The 19,297-nt window shown below is 49.3% G+C and overlaps 1 protein-coding gene across 1 annotated transcript in view; it reads left to right on the forward strand.

Moving 5' to 3' along the window:
- Nucleotides 1-19,297, forward strand: part of IGFN1 (immunoglobulin-like and fibronectin type III domain containing 1) — a 39,825-nt gene that overhangs the window by 15,828 nt on the left and 4,700 nt on the right. The window contains exons 15-23 of the mRNA XM_012726781.1: nucleotides 155-451; nucleotides 809-1,108; nucleotides 1,698-1,871; nucleotides 2,821-2,945; nucleotides 4,626-4,701; nucleotides 5,541-5,629; nucleotides 7,115-7,310; nucleotides 8,020-8,322; nucleotides 9,013-9,339. Of these exons, the coding sequence (XP_012582235.1) occupies nucleotides 155-451; nucleotides 809-1,108; nucleotides 1,698-1,871; nucleotides 2,821-2,945; nucleotides 4,626-4,701; nucleotides 5,541-5,629; nucleotides 7,115-7,310; nucleotides 8,020-8,322; nucleotides 9,013-9,339 (1,887 nt within the window). The remainder of the gene's footprint in view (nucleotides 1-154; nucleotides 452-808; nucleotides 1,109-1,697; nucleotides 1,872-2,820; nucleotides 2,946-4,625; nucleotides 4,702-5,540; nucleotides 5,630-7,114; nucleotides 7,311-8,019; nucleotides 8,323-9,012; nucleotides 9,340-19,297) is intronic.

The following is a 19,297-nucleotide window of genomic DNA, read 5'->3' on the forward strand; positions in this document are numbered from 1 at the left end:
TCCTGCTGCAGATGGAACCTGTCCTTGCCTCTCGTAGCTCTCATGAGGTGGGCAAAGGGATCTTTACCCCAGCCCAAACTTCCTCCTCTAGAACCTTCTTTCCTTACCCTGGGCCTCCTTTGACTCCTTTGCCCTGTATCCTGTATACCCCTAGACCCCACTGTCCTTGCTGCAGAGGTGACAGAGAAGCTGGAAAAACCACTGGTGGTCAAGGCTGGGCAGCTGGCAACAGTGAAGATCCCCTTCCAGAGTCATCTCCCTGTTCAGGCTGTGTGCAGAAAAGATGGGACCCAGGTGGTCGGCAGCAGCAGGGGGGCCCAGGTGACCCTCGGGGACAGCTTCACTCAGCTGGGCCTCCCCAGCACCAGCAGGAAGGACCGTGGCCAGGACAGCGTGGCACTGAGCAACGAAGGAGGCTCTGCGCTGGCCCAGCTCACCCTGCAAGTCCTAGGTGCCCTGGAAGTACCCCCCAACACTCCCCAGTAGGCCTTCCCAGCCAGGCTCCATCTTTATCTGCATGCTGTCACAAGTCCCCCTCCCTCCCTTCCTCAGCTTGGCTTGGAAGAAACATCTAGATAAGTGAAGGGAGGCGTCCCGCAGGGAGGAGGGGCTGGCTGTGCTTCTGTGAAGAGAAGGCTGGGTGGGGGTCCAGGTAGGACCGGCCCGTGCCAGCCCCAGGGTGGTGGGCACCAGTCAGGATGGTGCAGTCACGTCACATCCTGGTGGCAGGCTGCTGAGAGGAGATGTCCAGCACCACCCACCCCTGCTCCTCTAATGCCCCTTTTCTCCCCTCTTGGTGGGTCCCCAGACCGGCCCCAGCCCCCACAGGGTCCCCCGGAGCTGCAGGACTGCCAGGGGGCCGGGGTCTGCCTCCACTGGCGGCCTCCCCAGGATGACGGGGGCCGGGCGGTCCAGCACTACGTGGTGGAGAGGCGGCAGGCGGGCAGGAGCGCATGGCGGAGGGTGGGCGAGCCCCCTGCAGACAGCACCAGCTTCACGGATGCCCGCGTGGAGCGGGGCAGGAAGTATGCTTTCCGTGTGCGGGCGGTGAGCGCCGAGGGGGCCGGGGAGGCCCTGGAGTCTGAGGAGGTGCTGGTGGCTCCTGAGGGTGAGTGGGTAAGCGGGGTTGGGGTACGAACACTCCTGGGTTCCCCACTGTGTCCAGAAGCTGGGGACACCAATAGTGGCCAGGGGCTTGAGGTCCTTCTAGGGTGTGATGGAGATGGCTTATCTCGGCTTCCTAGTTAGGCAGCGCCCCGGGGACCCAGCCGTACCACATCACAGAGTACCTGACTGAGAAGCGCCAGTGGGGTAGCAATACCTGGACGGCAGTGAACAAGCAGCCTGTGCCTCGGCTTCCAGAAGAGGAGGCAGGGCTGATGGGGTCTCGGGGTGGGGGGGCAGGCAGTGTCCTCAGGACCCCGAGCGGGACTGGCACTGTTCCCATATCTGTCCCCAATGTGCAACATCTTGCAGGCATGCCCGGCATGGCTCTGCTCCTAGAGAATAAGAGCTTCTCTGGTCTCCTACCATTCCTGCCCAAGGCAGCCAGAACAGGGCCCCAAAACAGGTGGCTCAGCACCCCATCCCTGACACGCCCCAGGGAAAGAGAGTGTGGCCCCACTTCTCCCGCGAGACCTCCTGGGAGCTGGCACCTTGCCGCAGCCACTGACTGACCAGCACCTCCTCTGCCACAGCTGCCCCCGGGCTCCCTTCCACCCCAGCCACCCTGTCGGCCTCCAGCCAGGGCACTGCCCTGACCTGGGCAGCGCCCCGGGGACCGAGCCGTGCCCACATCACAGAGTACCTGACTGAGAAGCGCCAGCGGGGTAGCAATACCTGGACAGCAGTGAACAAGCAGCCTGTGCCTGGTGAGCATCCCAGCAAGGCTCCCCATTGTCTGAACCCCAAAACCAGACCCACTCCGTTCCCCCCACCAACTGCAGGATCCTGTGGCCTCATCCTGCCAGATGGGTCCCACCCAGGAGGTTTCGCTCCTGGAGGACACATGGTGACATCTGGAGACATTGTTGCTTGCCACTGTAACTAAAGGGGGACACATGTCATGTGCCAAGGTCAGAGATGCTGCTCCACACCCTGCACCAAGCCACACACAGGTAGCACCCCGCACCCCCCACCACCTCCCCACATGAAGAATTATCGGCTAAAAATGTCCAAAGTGCTGAGGCTGAGGAATCCTGGCCTCATACCAGTTTCAGGTCGGGCCCCTCTTCACCTGGCCTTGACTTCAGACACCCCCCTTCACTTCTCTAGATCTCAGTTGTCTTCCTTATCCATTAAGTGGGGAGAAGCCCCCTACTCCAAATTGTTACCAAGAAACTGCTTTCTCAGATCAGAGAGAGCTCAGGAAAGCCCAGTCTGGGTTTCACAGGGGGGAGACAGGGCTTGGGGTGCTCAGCCCACCATGGGGGGGCCAACTCTCGGGAGCCAGGGTATCTAACCAGGGCTGTGCTGCTAGGGGCTGAGCCCTCATGGCCTCAGTTTCCCCTTCTCTGGAAAGGGGGAGATGAATCAGGAGCATTCTTTCAACACCACGACCTAGTACTTCCATTTTTTTCTTTTTTTTTTTTTAAAAAAAAAAAAAACAATAACCCTGCAAGGCCAAGAAAACCAGAGCACTCGGGGGGTTCATGGCAGAACTGGCAGGGGCTTCTGGGGCCCTGACAGTCCACAAAGAGCCCTTTCCCCCTGGAGGAGACCTGGCAGACTAAGGGGAGATGGCTATGTCAGGGCAAGGTCTGTCTCCCTAAGGCCTGGTCCCATGGGTGGAATTAATGTGTGTGTGGGGGCTTCTCACAGACAGGAGGTGGACCGTGATGGACATATGGCAGGGCTGCCAGTATGAGTTCCGCATCATGGCCGTGACTCTCTCTGGTCCAGGAGCACCTGGGCCCCCATCAGATGCCATCTTTGCTCGGGACCCTGTGAGTAAGTGGAGCAAGCCCTCAGATGTGGTGTAGGAAGCTCCGGCGCCCTTGGGCAGAGGGCAGAGGGCAGAGGGCAGAGGTGCTGGGCCTTCCCGAAGGAAATAGTTAGGAGGACTAAAGATGAAGGTCAAAAGGACTCTGGGGTGAGGTGTAGGTTAGGGGCATATGCCCCTTAACTGACATCAAGCAGGCCCAGGGGACCAGATATTGGGGATTACAAGAACTTTCCAGGAGCTCTCATTCCTGGCCTCTGGACAGGCCAGTCCCCAGAGAGGCCTACCTGTCCCAGTCCTCCAGCTGTCCACTCACTCCAGTGAGATGCTGGCACCCTGCAGCCCAGGAGGGGTGACAGGAGAGCCTCACCCCCAATTATCTGGTCATCAATATCTGCTTGGTGGCAGGCTTTGTGCCAGGACTCAGCGACTAGATCCTGGCCTCTGCCCTCGAGAAACTTCCAGTCTAGAAGAACAATTCCCTACCTGTAGTGCTGGCAACCTCAGAGACCTGAGAAACACCAATAGACATTTCAAGAACAACAGCCTAAGGGTCCCGTGATCAAAGATGTTTTAGGACATGTGATATTTCAAAACACTGCAGCAAAGAAACCTATCCTGCTTAGATCCAAACTTGCCAAAGTTGAGCAGCGAATACCTTTATTCCATAAAACACCTATCAAAGACTTCAAACACTATAAAAGATTCCAAGGCCTGTAGCTTGTCTGCCACTGTCCTGGGTGACTCAGTCCCCACCAGCCCTCCAGGGACAGGCAGGGTGGGAACGGCTGGCACTGGCTGGCTGGGCCAGGTGGGACACACATGTAGGGCCTTTGTACCTCCACAGGGCCCTCAGCCATAGAACATGGTACATGTTTAATTGTTAAGAGACATCCGAGTGCTCCTTCTGGAAAGGGCAGTGTGGTAAGGCAGGGAGAGGGAAGGGAGCAGGCCCATGCAGATGGGCCACATGGCTCCCATTCTGTTGCCTGTCTCTCTTGTGTCAGGTAAGGAATGCAGGCCAGGAGCAGGTAAGCTGTGGGCCACTGCCTTCGGGGATCTGGCTACTCAGCATTGGCCATGGACCAGCAGCGACTTAGGAGCTGGTTAGATGCAAAATCCCCTCCATGCCTATGAACTAGCAACTGCATTTTAAACAAAATCCCAGGTTGATTTGTATACAAATGAAAGCTTGAGAAGCTCAGTCCTAAGCCTGTGGTTCTCAAACTTCATTGAGCATTTGGAAACACCTACTGTCCGAGCTCTTAAATACCCCAGTGCCTCATCTGCCGGCACAGACAAGTGAACCAGAATCACTTGAAGTGTATATGATGCTTCTATCTGAGCTGCAGCCAGGCCCCAGGCTGCCGTAGTCCCCAGTTTCTGTGTGATTTTAAAAGCCCTTTTACATGCATCACGACTTTTGCTTGCTTCAAACTCCTGTGAGTGGCTAGGGAGGGTTATTTTTGAGCTTACTTAGCAGGAGCACAGACCAAGGGTCTACAAAGCAGTCTTGACAAGGGGCTTAGAGCTCACAATAAAAAGGTACAGAATTCTCATCCGCAGGTGGAGCCATCAGCCCAAATAGCAGATTTCAGGAATGATGTTTAGAGGGAGAGGCCAAGCAGGTTGTTATCGAGTGGAATGATCAGAGGCTTCCTGGAGGAGGGGGTATGCACCTAAGGCCAGGTGCAGGATCAGTGGGGGTCACAGCCCTCCCACGGCCCTGGACACCTCAGTGCAAGCCATGCCCAGAACTGGTGAGTGGTCTCCCGCCGGTACCTTGGAGGGCCCCAAGCAGACTCCATGCCATCACCCAGCCAGGAGCTCCTTCCTGGTCTCAGGAAGTCACATCCACTGACTGTCAGTTGCCAGGCATTGGGCTAAGAGGGTCCTTTTAGGAATGTTTCTTTCATGACAACTTGTACAAATTTTCCACAGTTGATGTTTTTATTCCCAAGTTATAGATGAAGAAACAGGTCCAGGGCCTCACCCGTGGCCCATGCAGAGCCAGGACTGAAGCCAGGCACTGACGCCAAAGCGGAGGCCTGTTCCAAGCAGGGCCTCAGAGACACATGTGCTGCTCAGCTCATGTTCAAGTTTAGCTCGTGCTCAGTTCAGGGTCAGGGTAGGAGACGCCCCAGCTCTCTGTGACCCCCTACGGCTGTCATCTCCCGAATCAGCTGGGTACTTGGCCCAAGCTGACCTGACTTTTGGTGCAGTTAATTGGGAGATGCATTGCTCCTGCAGTCCAGAATCCCTGAATCTGTCCTGGCTCCGCCCCAAACTCACTGGGGTTCAGGCCTGTCACTTCCTGTCTCAGGTCATGGTTACCTCAAAACAGGAGTTGGGCTAGCTTTTCACTGTCCTCTTCTCCAGCCTGAACCCTAGCCCCTCTCAGCGCCTTCCTTTTCTCAGCTGCCACCCCTCTCCTGCTTGCCTCTCCCCACCAGTGTCTACGGCTTGCCCCAGGGCTCTCCCCCATCTCTGCCTCCCCTTCCTTCTGACCGCACCCCTACCCCAGTTCCAGCCCTCCATAGGTGGTGACCTGGGCCTGAGGGCCACTGTGGAAGGAGGTGACACGCTGTTTGTATTCCAGCCTCTCCTAAGTTCCTCATGAACTCCAGCGCAAAAGACTCACTGACAGTCAGAGCTGGGGACCCCATTCGTGTGCCTGTCCCCTTTGTAGTGAGTACCTCTAATGGGATGTGGGGAGGGGACCCCAAAGTGGTCAAGGGGAGCCAGACTCAGCCCTTGTTTCTTTCTGGCTCCTAGTCAGTGACCTGGGAGTCAGGTCGGAGGTGAGGAAGGAGGAGGGTCCTCCCTGCCTGCAGAGCCCTCACCTGGCCACTGGGGGGCCGTTGTGCTCTGTGACTACACTACCCTCTAGTGGTCGCTTCTGGTACTGCAGGGAACCCACTTTGCCTCTCCCTAACCTCGCCTTGGAATTCAGGGAGCCTGCAACCTGCATAGACCCCCCCCCCAGGACTTTAGGATGCTCCTCCCCCAGCACCTGTCTCTGTACGTACAGCAGTGGTGGTTAGGAACTCAGGCTGCCTGTGGTCACATTCAGGCACCACCACTCACTAGGTGTTTGACTTGGGACAAACATGTTTATCTCTGGGTCCCAGTTTCCTCCACTATAAAATGGGAGCAGTAAAGCAACTTATCTCAATGATTTGTTCTGAGGATTCAAGGAATTAATGTTGAAAGCACAAAGATCGTGTCAGGCATCTGGAAAGCACCCAGTGTGAGTTCCCTGTTATGGTTGTTGTTTTTGTTATTATTATTAAAATCACCATCTTCCATGTAGGAAGTGGCAGAACCAGATTCAAACCCATCTGTAGGCAGTTCTCCTAACCGCATGTATCTCTGCAGGCATCTCTTTCTTTCCTTTCCTTTTTTAATATAATAAACCTGCTACTTTGGATATAAAAAACCAACCAGCCAACCTGTATCCAACCCCAAATTAGATGTTCTTAACTATCAGAGCATAATCGTGTCAATGATGGTGACAAAGTAACTCACCTCAATTGTTTACTGCATTCCCAGCTCTGTCCTTATGCTTTCATGAGTGAAGTTCTTGACTTATCACACTGCCCCGTGGGGCACCCTTAGCACCCCCATTTCACTCTGAGCCCAGCATCAAGGGTCTCATGGGTCTGGACAACATGGCCATGGGACAGCTGGACCGGCCTCTCCAACAGTTGCATCCAAGGTGACCACTGTTCTGGGCCAGGGAGACCACTGAGACCTCCCTGGACTCCTGCAGGGGCGTCCACGTCACCCCCACATGGGCCTGCCACAGAGCCAGCTATGCTTCCCTCCCCTGTTGCTGCTCTATTCTGGTCAGACAGACCAGATCTCACTGTGTTTTCAAAAATCTTACCAAGCTTCTCGTTGCTTACAGAATCAAATCCAGAAGTCCCTATAGGTACCTATGAGGGCGCCTGCCTTTTATGCCCAACTCCTCCCACCCAGCTTCCTCACCACTCCAGCAACCCAATCATTCCCACTTGGAGCCCCACACTTTACCATCCCCTCTCAACCTCAGAAGAGGTTGTTTCCTCATGAAGGGCTTCTCTCCTGTGCGTCTCCCCACTTTACCTTAGTCCAGTTCCAGTGTCTCACACCACAAATACCTTCCCACAGTCCCTTACTCCTGTTCTCCAGGCTGGCCCCCTGCCTGAGGTGACCTGGCTGAAGGATGGCTTGCCCTTGCCTAGAAGAAGTGTGACCTCCACTGAGGACGGCCTCACCCAGCTCCTGGTTCCCGCCGCCAGCCTCTCTGACAGTGGTCTCTACACCGTGGTGCTGAGGGACATGCAGGGCCAGGAGGCCACCTATCGTTTCCTGCTGAGGGTGGGAGGTGAGGCGGCAGGGGTGGAGCCCCCATACTGGCCAGGCCACACCCCGAGGCTCCCCTGGGCCTGGCCTCAGGCCTCAGCTGTCCTACCTGCTGGCTGTGCCAGGTAGCCATGCCACTAGCCCTTTCCGGGTTCTCGAAGAGGAGTTGTGGGACACGCAGGGAGAGTCCTTGCTCTGCATCTTCACTGTTGCCACCTCAGAAACTGAGGGACAGTTCGTCACAGTCCCTCACTGGCCCACAGTGACTCTTCATTTTGGGTCTGTGAGCAAAAGCAATCACCACGGCAGCCCCTGAAAAGCCTTGGAAAGTGTGTCTGGGTTCCTCGTGGGAGTTAAAGGTTGCCTTTCCCAGGTACCTCTCACACAGTCCCACCCCTGGAGAAGTTTCTGGAATATAGAACCGATAATCAGTGAATCTGGAAGATCTGTGACCTGGTCTTATCCCTATCTGCCCATGCCCTGTGTTGCTTTACCTACAAACCAAAGTGAACTAACATGACTCTTTTGGGTGACACTGACCACCCCCTCTGAGATAATTGTGACCCCTGAAGGAGCTCTGTGTGGCTCCAGGATCCCCACCCCTCACCCCCACAAGACTGCATTCCCCAGCACACTGGACTCTGGGGGAGGGGCGCAGCAGAAGCCCCATGGCCATTGCTGGGTGGCTGCTGGGTGGTCCCAAATGTGGCTCCCTGTGCCCCATTCTGCAGGGAGCCCCCAAGCGCCCGGGCCCATCCACCTGCAGGAGAATGTGCCTGGGACGGTGACGGCTGAGTGGGAGCCTTCTCCGGACGAGGCCGCGGGCGTCCCGCTACACTACAGAGTGCTGACCCGCTCCTCAGCGCTAGGGCCCTGGCACCAGGTGGCGGACCGTGTCCACACCAACCACTTCACCCTCCTGGGTGTGCTCCCGGGCCACGAGTACCACTTCCGAGTGGTGGCCAAGACCGAGCAGGGAGCCAGCAAGCCCTCGGACACCAGCCAGCCGTGGCGAGTCCTCCCACGGCAGCGAGGTGAGCTCTGCCCCGTCCCCCATCCCCCGTCCTCCCCTCCCACCCCCCCATCCCTACCAGCCATGACGGGGGCTGAGTGGCTGGTCTGGTGGGGGCAGCTCTGGCACAGACTCAGTGAGCCAGAGGCCAGCCGGCTCCCCCACCCACAGTCTCGCCTGTGCCCTGGGGTGGGTCCCACTAGGTGAGGAGAGCTGAAGGGTCATGAATGCCTGTCGGGAGCGCCAGGCAATACTTGTTAAATCAGTGATGGCAGCAGGCGAAGGAAGGCTCGTGTTTCTCTGAACACAAAGTGTATTTTATAGTCCAGTGGATATAAACCTTGAATGCTGAGAGTTGAAAAAGCAAGTTCTACAATTGGCTGCATGGTTTCATTTTTCCAAAACTAAAAATGTCTGGAAGTTGCCACATCAGAATGTTTGGTTATCCAACAGTAGTGATGTTTTTATTCTTTCTCCTTTGGATTGTCTATTCAAATTTGTCACAGTGAGTGTGTGTGTTCCCCTGAAGTTAAAAAAAAAAAAAGCAAAAATGTATTTTGAGTAAAGGATTAAAAATGAGGCAAGTGTTTGGGTTTAAGATGGCAGGAGGATGCAACAGGAAGGCCCAGGGATGTCCACTTGACACCAGGAGCTCCCTTGCTCACACTGACTCAGCCAGCCCTTCCCCCTCCGCCCCCTCTTACCCCCACAGACAGGTTCCCAGTCAGGGTTCGCAGTTACCGGGAGCCTGACCTGAGCCAGAAGCCCCGGTTCCTGGTGGGCCTGCGGGCCCACCTGCTGCCCAGGGGCTTTCAGTGCTGCATGAGCTGTGCCGTGAGGGGCTGGCCCAGGCCGCACATCACCTGGTTCAAGAACGGCCAGAGCCTGGCGGGAAACCCCGAGGTGTACAGCACCGACGTCCTGGGCGTGTGCTCCCTGGTCATCCCCAGCGTCTCCCCCAAGGACAGCGGCGAGTACAAGGCAGTGGCTGAGAACACGCTGGGCCAGGCGGTCAGCACGGCCACCCTCATCGTCATGGGTAAAGATGTCTGCCCTGGCGGGGGGAGGGAACGAGAGCCACAGCAGGGGCCATCGGTCCTCAGGGAGCTCTTAGGGACCTGTCTGCCCTAGAGTGATGGCATGGTGGGGTGGGGGTCTGGACCTGGGGTTCTCCAAGTGGCTCTGTCTGTCATATCACCTGCCCTCACTCTGCCGTCTGTAAGAGGCTACACTGAGCAGATCCGGGGGGACTGGCTCTCAGGGAGGGCTGATCCTGAGCCCACCTTCCCACGGTGGCCTCGTAGCACCTTCCAGACGAGCCAGAATGCCTTCCTCTGTGGTGCAGCTTCACGAGTATTCAGTCCAGGCATTTTGTATCCCCAATGCCCATTCACTCCTCTGTGACCTTTCAGTAAAGCAAATAGCCTGTTTGCTCAAAAACACCATTCGCCAAGAGTACTGAAAACATCTGTTTCAGATAGAAAAAAAAGTACTCTCCAAACCTTTTTAATGATTCAGAATGGACCTTGGTGTACAGGTGGCTCCTGTGCGGGGCCTGGTGTCTCTTCTGTCTGCCACACTTGGGGACCTGCGAAGCCATCTCAGCACCCCAGCCGGTGCCTGGAACCAAGGGGTGTCAGAGGTGGTGGGGACTCCGGGGGCCATGCAGAGGCTCAGACTCAGAAAGCAGGACTGGGGCCAGTGCCCTGAGGGCACAGCCTCTAGGCTGATCCCCATACTCGGGGTGTGGGGTGGGGTTGGCTGCCCTCTGAGACCAGCAGGAATGTTCCAGCCTTGTGTCTTTGCAGAACCCAACTCCTAGCCCTGACTCCCCGGTGGCCCTGACTGGCCCAGCCACCAAGAGGACGGATCTCGGGGAGGTCAAGTGCGGAAGGATGGAGGACACCAGCAGTGGCTGCCACTCAGGGGAGTTGGCAGTGAGGATGCTCTGCCAGGAGGGTGTGGAGTCTTAGGGGAAGAAAAAATTGGGGGCACTCAGGCTTAGTCCCAAGCCGAGTGGCCATGGGGGTGACAGCATGCTCCCCCACCCTCCCTGTGGGTGCAGTTCTTCATCATCCCAGGAGATCCGGAGAGCACTTCTGTAGAACAGGCCAAGACCTCGTTTTCCTGTGTGGGGTGGCCTAGAGGTTGCACAGGTAGAGCTGGGGCTGTGCAACCACAGAAGAAGCCCAAGGCCTGGGACCTGGGGGTGGGGACAGGGCGGGGCTGGCATGTGTGCTGGGGGTGCTTTCTGTACCTTTCTTCATTAAAACATAGCAACACAGATGTACCACTTGCAGATGAACTTGGGACTGGTGAGTGGGGAAAAGATCCCCAGTGCAGAGCTTCCAGCCAGGCTCCTGCTGGGAGGGTGAGGGGTTCTGGCCCAGAGAAGCATTGAGTCCCATGGGGTCCTGGGGCAGGAAAGCAGGGACTCATTTGAGGGAGAGTAAGAGCAGAACCAGAGGCACCTCTGGGTGGGGGGTAGCACAGGGTCAGGATCACCCAGGACGGACACTCAGGCCTGTCGCTCTCTAGGCCAGAAAGAATCTGGGTCCAGAATGTACAGTGGGGGCTCATGGGGGAGGGGCTGAGAGCCATCAAGTGAGAGGTATTTGGCCCTCTCTTGGGCTCTGGGGACCTTGTCTGCTCCTCAGTCCCCTCTGGCCTGCATCACAACAGGAAAGGTGCCTCCCTTTCCAGGGAAAGGCCCTGTGTGATGCACCCCTTTTGTCCTCTCTCACTGTCCAGCATGGCCCCCATCTCCCAGACTCTCAGGAAATACTTGCAGGGGCCAGAAGGGAGGAGGAGCTCTCCCAGTGTGAGCCCCAAGTCCTGGCTGGTGGCCCACAGAGCTGTAACACAGACAGCTCTTGACTCCCTCTGCTGGGTCCTGCTTCCTAGCCACTCCCCACATACACACACTGGCCCCCCACTTGCAGGTGCAGGAAGGAAGGATAGATGTCTCAATACACTCTGAGAAGTAGGGCAAGGGGACCCAGGGAAAGTTTTCTGTGGGCCACTGGCCAGGGCTAGGAGCTGGGCTCTGTGGACACAAGGTTGGAACATTCCTGCTGGTCCCCTTGGCAGCTGCCCCCACCCACACACGGCTCCCCCTTCCCCAGGGCCCCTCTTCCCGTCTTGCCCGGCAAGTATTTCCTGAGTCTGGGAGATGGGGGGAGGGGCATGCTGGGGAGTGAGAGAGGACAACAGGGGTGCATTGCACAGGGTCCTTCCCTGGAAAGGGAGGCACCCCTCCTGTCGATAACTGACCATCCAAAATAGAGTCCCCCAGAGGACACTTATCCCCAAGTTCCTGGCGCATGTTCAAAGGGGAGACGCCTCACACCCTTCTCTCCCCATGTCTGTCTCCCAGAGTGTCCCAGCAAGCCCACCTGCCTTCCTGTCTCATGACTTTCCCTGCAGCTCCGTTCCTTCCCCCTCTAAGTGGGGCGGGGACATTCCTGCTGGTGGAGCGGGGCACCACCCCCTTTCAAGGAGATGCCTGGGTTACAAAAGCTGTCTTTTGAGGTAGTAGACAGGAGCGTGCTGGCACCCAGGGACTGGGGGTTAGGTGTCCTTGGCACCAGGGAGGGGGTTCACTTGCTGCTGTAACTGGGGTACACTGGCAAGGGATAGGGAGCAGCCACTGACATTTTCATTCATTGGCACACAAAGCCCCTAATCCCTTGCCAGTCCGGTAGACCCAGTCTGAGCATGAATTTAAAGATTTGGAGACTGGTTCTGCTTCTACTGGTGCAGGTTGTGTGACTTCAGCAGCTTCTTTAACCTGTCTGTCCCCGATTCCTCATTTGTTAGGAAGAATCCTAGTTGCCTAACCCACCTTTCAAAAGATTTCCTCCTATGTTGTAGAGAAGTTTTGTGGTTTTTGTTTTCACCTTTTTCACTTAACTCTATCCATTTTGAGTTGTGTTGTATATGGTATGAATAGTTTATAAGGAATATAAGTTGTTGTTGTTGTTGTTTTTAAAGATTTACTTATCTGTGCATACAGAACTGGGGTACAGGCCGGAGTAGCGGGGTGGTGAGAAGATTCACCAGAGTCAGAGTGGGAGCAGAATAGGCAGATGGATGAAGTACACTGTTGAGGGGAGCAGGTGGTGAGACAGGAGAGGTCTGCTACGCCATGGGGGTCACCTCTGTGATGGGGATTGAACTCACATGGAAGGGGCCATGGCCAACTTTGCAGTGCTGTGCTTTAACCCACTGTGCCAGGGTCAGGGAATATAATTTGTAGGGAAGTTAAGATATATATTTTTTTCTGTTTCGATTATTCAGTTAATCTAACATCATTTAGAAAAAGATTTTTCTTTCCCCATTAAATGACCTTAGAACTTTTGTTGAAAATGAGTTGATCACATGTGTGTGAGTCTGTTTTTGAATTCTGTCTTTACTACTCCTTTTCTGGAAAAGTTTTCATTGGATTGATATAGTATCTTCCTTAAATGCTCGGTTGCATTTACTAAAAGAAAGCTGCTGGGCTAGAAATGTTCTTTTTGGGAAGGCTTGAGCTACGAATGCAATTTCTTCAGTAGGAAGGCTGTTCTGGAGTTGATTTCTTCTGAAATGAGCTTGGAAAATTGGCGACTTTCAGAGAATTTATCCATTTTACCCAGGTTGTTGAATCTTTGGGCACGTTTATAATATTCCTCTTGTATCCTTTTACTATTCCTAGGGACCCAGTGACACTCCTCTTTTGTTTTTGAAGTTGGTAATTTGTGTCTTTTTAATTCTTACTCAGTTTGACTTCTGATTCTTTTCAACCAAATTTTGGCTTTATTTTCTGTTTTCTATTTCATTGATTTCTGCTCTTTGCTATTTCCTTTCTTCTGCTTAATCTGGGTGTAACTTGTTCCTTTTCTTCCTAGGCTGGTAAGGTGAAATATGGAATTATGGGATCACTGATTTTTTTTGTTTCCCTTTTAAAATATATGTACTTAATTATTTTTACATCGTTCTTCATTTTGTGCATTTTTTTTCATCAAAAATCAGTGGTGGGATCATTGATTTTAAATCTTCATTTCTTGATCACACATTTAATACTGTTGAATTTTCCTTTAAACTGATTCCACCATATCCCATGCATTTTGATATGTTGGGTTTTAGTTTTTTATTCAGTTCAGGATTTTTCTGCTATAACTTATGATTTCTTTTTTAAACCCATGGGTCATTTTGTATTTTGTATGAGTTATACAATTTTGAAATAGGAGGGGTTTTCAAATCAAGCTCCCGATATTGATTTCTAGTTTTTATTGTAGTTTGATAACCTACTCTTCGATTTTAACCATTTTAAGTCTAAAGAAACTTGTTTCATGCCCAGAGTGTGGTCTGTCTGTTCCCTATCCATTCCATTGTTCTCTGTGCATTGGAAAGAAAGTGTGTTGTGTTCCTGTTAGTATAGTCTTATGTAAATGCCAGTTAGGTCAAGTTGGTTGAAGGTGTAGTTCAAGTCTTCTGTGTCCTAATTGGTTTCCATTCTAATTGTTCTCTCAATTACTGGAAGAGGCGTGTTAACATAGTCAGCTAAATTACGGATTTATCGAGGGTGTACAATATCTTTAGTTTACCTCCACTTACCTTCAAATATCCTACTTCACATATAATTTAAGTGAAATACACTTCCATCTGTCCATCTTAGTTTGGGTGTAAGTTTTTGTGCTGGGCTTTATTGTTGTGTAATACCCTTTACTTCTGTTAATGTATATAAAGTACAGCCCTCAATGTATTGCTATTATTTCTTTAGCCACTCAATTATCTCTCAAACATATTTTAACTGAGGAAAAATGTCTTCATAGTCACCATTTTCAGTACTCTCATTCCTTTCTATAGATCAAAATTTCCATTTTCATTCCATCTGGAGTCATTCATTTTTGCCTAACGAGCTTCTTTGAACATTTCTTGTTTTGCAAGACTCTTAGCAACATATTTTGTTAATTATTGTTTGTCTGGAAAAAAATCTTTGTCTCCACTTTATATTTTCTTCAAGGTCTAACACAGATCTTTATTCAATATTTCATTATATAAATGTGCACAGAACAGTTGAAAGAATTACACAGTGACCCATATCCCTTTTGCCTGGATTCTAGGATAACATTGTTGTATTTGCTTTATTGCACATATAACCATCTATGTATCGTCCTTTCATTTATTAACCAGCATTATTTTTGATACATTTCATGGTAAGTTGCAGACACTTAACACCTAAACATTTCAACATAGCAGAAAGATTTTTTTTTTCAGGTCTCCTACTTGGCCACGAGAGGGCTTCCAAATGCCATAAAATGTACTAGAAAGCACCTTAGTCTTACCCCAATGTGGCAGGTACTGGGGAAAGTCTCCCAAAGAAATCGCGTAGAGTTAACAGCATCAGTTAGATGAAGAGATTCACAATCTGCAATATCTTTCATCTTCACTTTCCAACTCCCCTTCCTATTTTATAGCCAATTAAATTATAAAAGAGAAAATATATCCTTAGCTGCTCTTCAAGTGACTCGTGTTATTGATGGTAGCATTTTAGATCAGAATCTTAGAAAACTTGAAGTCAAGATGTTCTGTCTGGGGAAAAGGAATAACTGACAACATGAACTAAATGTTTTTTTTTAATTTGTTGATCACTCTCCACGAGGCAGGGGGGCTTAGTTTATTATATCACTATTTAATTTTTTTTCTTTCCTACTCATTTTCTGGAAAAATTTGCACAGAATTGATGAAGTATCCTAGCCTATAGCTAGAACTCTTCCAGACACATAATAGTGCTCAATAAATGTTTACTGAAGGAATGAGTGAATTTAAGTGCTTGATTCCAAAGCAATCTTCACATGGTTAATGTCATTACTCATCAAATTTAAGACAATTAACTTGTTATGAAAATAATAGGGCTCAAATCACTACGCAATACAGTAAATACCATTACATCTCAAAAGAGTAAGGACTCTTTTCCCTGAATGCTTGCAAAAATATATACACATATTTAAAAAATAAGTCTAAATAAAAATAAGAGGAGAGTCTTATCATATAGCTGGGTAGCAATTACCCATAAATGACTGTTTCCTTAACTCTGGTAGGAAATTCAGCTTAGCCTACATTATACTCCCAGCTCCTTCATTTTTGAAAAATACTGTCATTGGGCATAAGATTCTACGTTGATCATCCTTCTCTTTCATTTACTATCATTTGACTTGGAGTTTTTGTGGAGAAATCTGCTGTCATCCTTCACTCTGCATCCTCATCCTCGCCCACTAGAACATTAACTCCATGAAAGCAGGTACTGACTCATGCAGACTCTCCACTCTGTCTCTGGTGAATCCTTTCACCCCTGTACCTCTGGGCTACACCTCAGCTCTTGCATGAATCAATAAATAAATCTTTAAGAAAAGATTAAAAAATATGTAAGCCTCCATGCACCTTTGGTCTGTAAGTCAATACAATAGCTCTGCAGAAAACATGAATTAATATGAACCAAAAGCCTTGGCAGATATAAATTTCTTGGTAATGGACTAATTTCATTTCTTTGCCTTTATTGTTTAATGGCAAAACAGAGACTTTATTATGGAATTGAGAGACTTTATTATGAATTAAACTAAGTAGTTTCCATTGTATAATTCATACAGAAGAAAAATTAGAGATCAGTTTTTGATGCATTATAAAGACTAATCAACTAAGATATTTTTAGATAAAATGTAGTTAGGTAAATAATAATTAATGACTATAAAATAATGATGGTGGTGGTGATATCTAATAGAACAGACTAAGGTACTGGGCAAACCAGATTTCACTTGGAAGAAGAGTGATCAGAGATAACTATGATAAAGACATTTATTATTTTAAGCATTAAGTATGCATATTACAAACAAGGCACACCTACACTAAGAGTCACAGTTTATAAGTTCCAAACAAAATATGGAATGAGAAAAATAACTCCAATTAATTCAAAAGAGGCAAGTAGGGAAAAATGGAAGAGGAGGAAGAAAGAAGTTAGAGGAAGGATGAGGAAAAAGAGGAGGAAGAGGAAAGAGAAACAAAGGGGCAAACAGGAAAAATAGAAACTCACCAGTAACAATAAATGTGGGTTAGATTCTCCAGGTAGAAGCCAACAGAAACTGTCTAGTAAGCAAGACTCACAAACACAAGGGTCCAGAAAGGTGAAAGGCTGAAGAATAAAAAAAGATATTTCAAGTATATATCAGGCAGAAACTAAAGCAAAAGCAAAGAAAAATGTCCTCTAGCACAGAAATATTTTTATCAAAACATATTTTTTAAAAATCCCATTCCTAGAGATAACTGGAGTCATTACAAAAGGTTAAAATGCTTTTACCAGGAAAATATAATTCTGAATTGACCTGCACCTAAAACTAAAGCCCAAAATATATTTTAAAATGCAACCATGAAGTAGCTAAATCAGAAATTGACAGCATTGCAAGGAAAAGAATATCGGTACTGTGATATTCTTCTCTTAGTATTTAATATAGCAAGCAGGCAAAAAGGCAATGGAGATAGAGAAGACACAGAGATCATGAACAATGAACTTGAAATATTGGATACACATAAACCATTCTTTTGAAGGTCATGTGAGACCTTTTTAATTTTGTTTTTGTTTTTCTTTTTTAAAGATTTATTTATTGAAGCACACAAGAACTGGTTCGGGAGGTGAGAGGATTCACCAGAGACAGAGTGGGGAGCAGAACAGGCAGATCCACTTAAATGCACAGCTGAGGGGAGCAGCAGGTGGGACAGGAGAGGCCTGCTGGCCATGTGGGTCAGCTCCCTGGCTGAACTGGTGTCACAGTGGCTGCTGGTAGCTTCATAGCGCTGCATTTAACCCCTTGCACCACCAGGGAAGGCCCCATGTGAAAGATTTTGGAAAACCATTAGTTCATAAAGCTGGCCAGAAAATGTTTCAAATAATTGGTATCATATTGAACACATTGTAGGACTACAATGTAATTACATTGGAGATCAATAATAAAAGATATATAGAAAAAAGTCCAGTTAATGAAGAGAAACAATATTTAGTACTGAATGATAATAATGGAAAGATTAAATATCAAAATTAGTAGAATCCAGTGAAAGTCAAATGCTTACTCTGAAAGGCTCAAAATTAAGGAGAGAGGAGCCATCTTAGAGACAATTCCCCAGCCACCACCATTAGAGAGTCATGTGACTGCATTCTGGCTGGTAGAACGTGACAGAGATAGTGTGAATAATGTCTAGTTCTGACCCTCAAAAATTTCTATGCAAGCACCCACTTTTTGTTACCTATAGGTGGCTCCAGGGTGTGGGAGAGCAAGGTCTTCTAGGCCAGGCTACACTGGCCAGTGTTACGAGAAATAAATCCAACTGCGTTAGTCTATAGAAACCTGGAAGTTGTCACTGCAGGACGCCTGTCCTCACCAATATAGCAAATGGATTTTTAGGGATAGAGGGTGGGGGTTAAGCAGAATAACTTTTTAAAGATTTATTTATTGGTACAGGCCAGAAGTTCAGGGGTGGTGAGAGGATTTTCCAGAGAAAGAGTAGGGTTTTTAGTTTATTTCCAAAATTACTCTTTTCAAAATTCATTTTCAATTACTTCAGTTAGTTTTTTTTTTTTTGTTTTAAGATTTTATTTATTTGTACATACAGAACTGGAGTACAGGCCAGAGGTGCAAAGGTGGTGGAGGATTCACCAGAGACAGTTTGGGGAGCAGAACAGGCAGATCGATGAAGTACACTGCTGAGGGGAGCAGCGGCGGGTCAGGAGAGGTCTGTTGCGCCATGTGGGTCAGCTCCGGGGCCGGATTGAACTTGTACTGAAGCAGCTGAGGCTGGCATGCAGTGCTGCGCTTTAACCCGGTGTGCCACCAGGGAGGGCCCACATATAAATTATTTTAATACAACAAACCTCTGAGGAAGGACTATTATCTTTGTCTTTATAGATAAGGAAGGAAACAGAAGCTCAGAGAGATTAAATAACTTGTGGAAGGTCACCAAGCGCCTTCTTTCATAATCAGCATTTGGAACCAGGCAGCAGGCACAGAACCCACATTGTAACTCTGCTACAATGTCTCCCTGGGTGCTGAATTTTATGGCTTCCTTTATGTACAGCTGTTGAAATGATTTCATGGTTTTTGCCTTTGCTTCAATGATGCAATAAATAATATTCATCATTTGGATCATTAAAATATTAACTCAGCATTCAAGTCTGGTATCCATCTTGGATGCCAGGATGGATTTAACACTGTTGTTCTTTGCTGGTTCAATCCATAAACATTTGTTAAGAACTTTGTCTTTGTCAATAAATTACATTGGCTTATAATTTCCCTCCTCTGTCCTGTCTTTGTGGTTCTGACATCAGGATTTGGCTGATCTCCCTTAATAAGTTGAATAGTACCCTATTTTTCTGTTCCTTGCAAACGTTTGAAAAGACTATAAATGTTTCTGGGTTAGATTCTCTTCGAGGGAAAAACATTTAGCTAATACTTGGGTTCTTGGATGACATAAGACTTTCAGGTTTTTTCTCTATTCTGGAATCTGTGTTGGTAAATGATTTTCCTCTAGGAATTTACATATTCCACTGAAATTTTCAAATGAATTAACATAGTTCTAAACAGTGCCTTTTGTCTCCAAAGAATTATAATGTGTCCTCTTTCATTCTCAATATTTTGCCATTTTTCTTTGCCATTGATAGTCATGACAGATTTGTCAACATTATTACCTATTTCAAAAAGCCAGTCTTTGGGTTTGATTATCTCCTCTACAAGAGATATTTTCATTCCCTAATTTCTGTCCTTTATCTCACCTAAATCCTTTAAAATTTTTCTACATATGCCCTCCCTGGTGGCACAGCATGTTAAAGCACAGCAGCAAGAAGCTAAAGCCAATCATCATGAGTTCGATCCCCGCCCCGGAGGTGACCCACTTTGCTCAGTAGACCTCTCCTGTCTCACCCGCTGCTCCTCTCAGCAGTGTTCTTTGTCGATCTGCCTGTTCTGCTCCCC

Source organism: Condylura cristata, unplaced genomic scaffold (genome assembly GCF_000260355.1).
Source record: "Condylura cristata isolate star-nosed mole 26May11 unplaced genomic scaffold, ConCri1.0 scaffold00018, whole genome shotgun sequence".
NCBI classification, from domain to species: domain Eukaryota; kingdom Metazoa; phylum Chordata; class Mammalia; order Eulipotyphla; family Talpidae; genus Condylura; species Condylura cristata.